A 7067-nucleotide genomic window follows, 5' to 3' on the forward strand; every position below is an offset into this window, starting at 1 on the left:
TACTTTTAAGTACGAACTCGTCCGCAAACAAATCTTTACCCTACAAGGAGCCTTGCGAGAGGCGGAAGCCTACATACAGGCGACCGAACTCTGCTCCTCCAGTAAGCAGTCGGACCATTAGAAGTCCGACCGGCAGAAAGAGAGTCGGCCTGCTCAGCCGGCTCCTAAGCCAGAAGAGAGGAAAAAGAAAAAGCAAGTCTGGGCCATTGATAACTCTGATCAACCGGCCCAGAAGAAGAAAAAAGAGTGGAAACCGTACGTCCCAAGGTACGAATTCCACAAGGACTACTGCACCATCCTTTTGGAAATTAAGGATCGGCTAACTCTTGAAAAGCCGACTGCTGTGAAAGGTTCCGCTAAAAATCGGAACAAGAAAAAGCATTGCCATTTCCATGAGGATGTTGGCCATGGCACGAACGACTGCTTTAGTCTCAAGCGGGAGCTCAACCGTCTGGCCGACAAAGGACAGCTGAAGTCCTATGTGAAGTCCAAAGTGACTTCAAAGGCAAATCTGGGGCAGTCCAAGAAAAAGACTCCCCAGCCCTCTGTGAGTACCGAAACTGATGAAGAATCGGTGTACACCATAGCAGGCGGATTTGCCGGTGGTGGCCCGACCATTCGGGGTACCAAGGACCATCTAAGAAAGATGGTCAATTCTGTTGAGGAGGGGGATGCAGCTAGCACATCCACCTTCCCTAAAGTTGTCATCACCAAACAGGACAGAGGAAAATTCCGTCGGCCGCATGATGACCCTGTTGTCATTGAGTGTAAAGTCGCCAACCAGCTGGTTGGCCGAATTCTGATTGACACAGGAAGTTCCTCTGACCTCATCAGCCTCAAATGCTTGTCCAATCTCAAGTACAAACCGGATAGCATGATGGAGGTCACCCACACCTTAGTTGGGTTTGGGGGAGGACTTGTGCACCCAGTCGGACGAATTGACCTACCTGTCCGCCTGGGAAGCAGGGGAGACAGTCGGCACATGACTATCCGTTTCCTAGTGGTTGAAGAGCTCACGGCTTACAACCTCATCTTTGGCCGACCCACTCTTATTGAGTGTAAGGCCGTCATCATACCTGCTCTCATGCTACTCAAGTATGAGAAGGATGATGGAACAGTTGGTTCCCTTAATGGGGACCAAAAGACGGCTCGAGAGTGTTATCTCTCGGACGTCAAGCCTGCGGCCGCATCATCCGGCCGGGGCAAGCAAATGATTGACCTCGACGATGTCGAGGAAGAACAGTCGGCTCCACCAGCCGGAAAGAAAAGAAAGACTGATCAGCTGGTGGTGGTCAAAAAAGAAAAGCAATAGCAATCACTGACTGGGGAAAGGTCGGATGATCTTCGTCCCCAGCCAACTGGTGAGCACATTGATATCCCTCTGGATGATAGCCGTCCAGAGCGGACTGTTAAGGTGGGGATGATTGCCTTTGCAAAGTTGGGTGAAAACCTTCACCAACTGCTCAAGGAATTCAAAGACATCTTTGCCTTTGAAGTGGAGGAGATGCCAGGCCTCAGCCCGGATCTCGCTGTGCACAAACTCACCGTGGATCCTAAAAAGAAGCCTATCCGGCAAAAGAAAAGAAACCACGGCAAAGAAAGAAGTCAAGCGGCAGCTGTCGAAGTAAAAAAGCTGTTAGATGCCAAGTTCATTCAGCCGTGCAACTTCCCTGAGTGGGTAGCTAACGTTGTGTTAGTAAAAACCCCGAATGGAACTTGACGGATGTGTGTTGATTACACAGACCTCAACAAGGCATGTCCAAAGGATAGCTATCCACTGCCTAAGATCGACAGTCTGGTCGACTCAACAGCCGGACATGCCCTGATGAGTTTCATGGACGCCTATTCAGGTTTCCATCAGATCCCCCTGTGGAAAAAAAGATCAAGAAAAGACGGCATTCGTCACTGATCAGGGGTTGTTCTGTTATACGGTGATGCCGTTTTGTTTGAAGAATGCGCCTGCTACCTTCCAACGAATGATTAATACGGTCTTCATTAATCAAATCGGAAGGAATGTAGAGGCGTACATTGACGATATGATAGTCAAATTCAAACAGCAGGCGGATCACCTTGCTGATCTCCGAGAAACATTCGCCACACTCAGGCGGCACAAGGTCATGCTTAACCCAAAAAAGTGTGTCTTTGGTGTTGAGTCTGGGAAGTTTCTCGGATTTTTGATTGACCAAAGGGGAATAGAGGCCAACCCTGAGAAAATACAGGCGGTAATCGACATGCAGTCGCCCCGTACTGTGAAAGAAGTGCAAAAACTAACAGGTTGTCTGGCGGCCTTGGGGAGATTCCTCAGCCGTTCAGGCGACAAGTGTCACTACATTTTCCAGGCAATCAAAAAGAAGACAAACTTTGAATGGGGGGATGATGCAGAGGCGGCCTTTCAAAGGCTAAAAACTCATCTGCACTCTTTGCCGAGGCTTGTCAGCCCTTTGCCTAAAGAGAAGCTCTTCATGTACTTAGCCGTCTCTAATCATACCCTCAGTGTTGTACTCTTAGATGAAAGAGACGGCATCCAGCTCCCGGTGTATTTCATAAGCCATGTTTTGAGAAACGCGGAGCTTCGGTACCCCATGGTTGACAAATTCGACCATGCCCTTTACATGGCCATCAAGAAGCTTAAACCTTACTTCTTGGCGCATGCGGTAGAGGTCTATACTGACAAACCGATCAAGCGGCCACTCACAACCTTGGAGTCTTCTGGACGAATGCTCAAATGGGCGATTGAAATGCAAGGATTAGAAATCACTTACGAACCAAGGAAGGCAATAAAGGGACAAGCATTCGCTGACTTTATTGTCGAAATGACAAGGCCAGTTGTTCCGGACAATACAGACCAGGTTTGGAAAGTGTATGTGGATGGGAGCTCCACTGTGAACGGCTGTGGCGCGAGGATTATCTGTCAATCTCCTGAAGGAGATAAGTACGAATACGCACTACGGTTCAAGTTTCAGGTCTCTAATAATGAGGCCGAGTATGAGGCCCTGCTGGCCGGCATCCGGTATTGCAAGGCGGCAGGGGCGAAGAAGATATCCGCCTGCTTTGATTCTCAACTGGTCGTACTCCAGGTTAATGGAATGTACGAGGCCACTCATCCGGCCATGATAAAATATTTGCAGGCAGTCGAGTGAAGTTGGGTCACTTGAAGAATTACATCTAACTCAGGTGCCCAGGTCTTCAAACAATCAGGCGGATGCTCTGTCCAAGTTGGCATCATTCGCCTCCTGTGAAACGCCTCGGTCAGTTTTCTGGGAGGTCATGGAAAAAAGAAGTATATCTAAGGAAGACCCCATTGGAATTCTTGACCGGAGCACAACCTGGATGGACAGCATCCGGGCCTATCTTGCAGACGGCACGCTCCCAGACTCACCACGGGAGGCGATTGTTCTAAAAAAAACGAGCAGCTAACTTTAAGTTGCGACAAGGAGAGCTCTTCAGGGCTGGCTTTTTGAAACCCCTGTTGAAGTGTGTTACCCCAGAAAAGGGGAAGGAAGTCCTCGAAGTGTTGCATTTGGGATTCTGCGCCTCCCATATAGGCGGCAGATCCCTCGCGGCCAAGGCCAGGCGACTTTACTTTTGGCCAACTCTGGAGTGGGATGCCATGGAAATGGTGAAAAAATGTGACAAGTGCCAAAAGTTTGGCAAGCTCATCCATCGTCTGGCTACAGACCTCACGGCCATCCACAGCCCAATACCCTTTGCCAAATGGGGCATGGACATTCTGGGGCCATATACAACTGCACCAGGCAGTAAGCGCTATATATTGGTGGCTGTGGATTACTTTACCAAGTGAGTAGAGGCTGAGGCAGTCAAAAACATCAAGACTAAAGACGTCATTTCCTTTATCTGGAGGAACATAATCACTCGTTTTGGGGTGCCCATGTCTATGATTTTTGACAATGGTCCTCAATTTGAGACGCCTCAACTCAAGACATGGCTGGGAGACCAGGGGGTCTCAAGCTTCTTCGCATCAGTCGGCCGGCCGCAAGCAAACGGTCAGGTCGAAGCCTTCAACAAGTTAATCTCAGACGGGATTAAAAAGAAAATTGAGCGGGCTGGTGGCCTTTGGGCGGATGAATTACCACACATCCTTTGGTCCATCAGAACGACTGCTAAAGGGGCAACAAGAGAAACCCCATTCCTAATGGTGTATGGTGCAGAAGCTGTTCTGCCCATTGAGCACTATGAGCCGACCCTTCGAATCATGTTGTATGATGAAGAGGCGAATTGGGAGGCCATGCGCCTGGCATTGGAATCACTTCCAGAGCGCAGGGGCAATGCTGCCTTGTGCCATGAGATATACCGTCTGAGAATGACTCGGGCATACAACAAAAGAGTACGCAAGCGTCCTCTCAAAGTGGGGGACTTTGTGCTACGAAAAATGGAGGCAGTCGGTAGGGCGAACGAACAGGGAAAGCTAACCCCAAATTGGGAAGGCCCCTACCAAATTTATGAGGAAGTAAGAGACGGCAGGCAGCTACCCAGAACTTGGAATGTAGACAACTTGAAAAAGTACTACTTCTAAGTACGAATGTAAAAACCTCAATTTTGTAAATCTCACGTATTGTTAATGAGAATATGCCTTCATTTCCCAACTTGTCTTTTTATTTAAGCTCTTAGTGTCGCCTGTATACAATACAGACGGCCAATACGTTTATAGATCGTTTGTCTCAACCGCAGACGCTCCAATCATTTTGAAGGAACCGATTGTTTTAGAACAGTCGTTCCTACGAAATTCATCAAGTTTACACCAACACTTGACGAATATTTACGAAACCATTTAAGAAGCCTAAGGCTAGATAAAATCATGATGAGGCCCATGGCCGGATGTTAATAAACAAAAAGAGACTGAATGGTCACAGTCTGCTCCAACATGAGTATGATCGTCTGCTCCGAGATGAGTCAGATAACCGGCGACGTCCATTTTGGCGAATTCGTCGAGGAGAAGCATCTCCCATTTGGGTGGCACATTGCTCTACGAATATATCAAGCAGCCCTACCGAATGCTAAGGCAGCATTCGCAGTCGTTTGTTTTAATCGAAAGTGAAATCTAAAAGACCTGAATTTTCTATCTAGCGCAGTTCAGAAATGGTCACTGTTTCATAAGTAGAGGCTAAGCGAGGCATAAAGCCGGATGCACCTGTTATTGCTCAGGGGAAAAACAGGCGGAATATTTACAAGCTAAGTTAACTACTTAGCACTTATTGAGGCTATTGGTCGGATGACGCCTGATCCTTGCCTATGGGGCAAGACAGGCGGACAATTATTTTTAAGAGAAAATTGGTTAAGGAACAAACTTAGCATTTTATCTCAAAGAGGCCTATGGCCGGAGGCGCTTGTTTTTGCTTATGGGGCAGAACAGGCGGAGGTTTACCCTTAGCAAATAAGCTAAGTTGGAAATTTGAGTTAGTTCGAGCCAATGGCCGAATGAACACTTATGTTCGCCAATTCTGGATGGACGTCTGCCGCGTGGTTTGGGGCAATCACCATAGTGATTGATTGACTTAGAAACCATGCATACTCTTCTAAGTATCAAAAATTTCTAAGTCAATCAATCCAATAAACCGAAACCACTCGACATCCGTCCAGGGGCAAGAACATTCGCATGGTATACAGGTTATAATACTTAGCCAAAAACATGCAATGAAGAATAAAAATTCAAGCAGTTCAAAGGACGGAATATGGATAACTTCAGCCAAATGGCCGAATGATTCAAATTAAAAAAGACCAATCGCCACCTGACAATTGGTTAAGATTGTCATCTGGCAAAGCCAAAAAGATTGTCAAATTACCCGACCCCTTGGTCGGTAAAGATACAAATACTCGGCACGCAGGCCGTAAAAGAAAAGTACATGGCCATTCGACCGCAGAAAAGCATAAAAGCTTAAGTGATCAGGGGAGAGCCTCTTCAGTGGCAGCCGACTTGTCGTCCTTCGGCTGCTCTTCATCCTTTCTCTCTTGCTCCTCCGCCTGATCCTCCTCCTCCTCGCCACCAGAGGACGACTCCCCAGAAGAGTCAGACCCAGAACTTTCCTCGGCCTCAGCATTCTCAGCCTCTTCAATAAGGCGAGCGTCGAATGCTTTGCTGGCTTCGTCAAATTTGGATATCCAAATCTGATAGTCCGATTCCGGCTGTACAGCCGCCCAAGTGTCCCGCATGATGGCTTCATAATCGCTCATCATTTGCTTAACAAGAGCTTCTCTCTCTTGATCAGCCACGGACTCAAACTTGGACTTCAGCTGATGCTCCTGGTTTCTGAGGCGCTGCTCTAGGCGGCCCACCTTCTGCTTGGCTCTCTCGGCCTCTTCTTTGACATCTTGAAGAGGCTCGAGCTTCTCCTTAAGAGTTGTAATCTCTTTCTTAAGGGAAGTGATGCGCAGGTGGGCCGAGTACAGGTCCTTCTTCACCTGCATATTGGCTTCCGCCTGCGAATACATCATATCAAACGTCAGATACTCATTCTAAGCAATATCAAATTAAGCCCGATCCAAGGAGGGCTCGTCCCAAGCTTTAGCGACTGTTACCTCTTTAGATTTCTCCTTAAGGGGTTGCCTGAGCCCTTGGACGCGCAGCATGGCCTGCAAAAGAGCCAAATGGTTAAAACTAGGAGGAAAAAGAAATAATACTTAGCAAAAAAAAAAAAAAAAAATTGAGCTAAGACTCATACCTCGTAGAGGTTCCCCAAGATGCCATCCAAGTCAAGGGTGCCGACTCCTCTGACAGACGCCTTGTCGTCAGGATCAACCGCCCTCAGCATGGACTTGGCCATCTGGACTACAGTCGGCCTCTGCACAGGAACTGAGAAGGAGAGAAAGTTAGAAAAATAACTCAAGTACACCTAAATGGAAGAACAATAGAGGCGAATGGATTTTACCGTCGTCCTTCTGTTCCTCCTCTCTCCCCAGACTCCTCTTCTCTCATGCTGAGCCGACAGCAGTGGTGGGTTGCTTAAAGCCACCCTTCGATGCCCTCTGGGCATCCGATTTGCTGATCTCCTTTTCAGCTTCGAGAGAAGTGGCGTCTGGGCCCTTCTTGGGTATATGAGAAATGTGCTTCC

General features: G+C 48.0%; 1 protein-coding gene across 1 annotated transcript; it reads right to left on the minus strand.

Moving 5' to 3' along the window:
• Window positions 1-5901: 5901 nt before the first annotated feature.
• LOC110689596 (histone chaperone RTT106-like) lies at window positions 5902-6779 on the minus strand. Its single transcript, XM_021866359.1, has 3 exons — window positions 6678-6779; window positions 6535-6588; window positions 5902-6435 (listed from the first exon to the last, which is right to left on the minus strand). Exons 1-3 carry the CDS (start codon window positions 6777-6779, stop codon window positions 5902-5904), a joined length of 690 nt encoding a protein of 229 aa, XP_021722051.1.
• Between the last annotated feature and the right edge of the window lie 288 nt (window positions 6780-7067).

Source organism: Chenopodium quinoa, unplaced genomic scaffold (genome assembly GCF_001683475.1).
Source record: "Chenopodium quinoa cultivar QQ74 unplaced genomic scaffold, ASM168347v1, whole genome shotgun sequence".
NCBI lineage: Eukaryota > Viridiplantae > Streptophyta > Magnoliopsida > Caryophyllales > Amaranthaceae > Chenopodium > Chenopodium quinoa.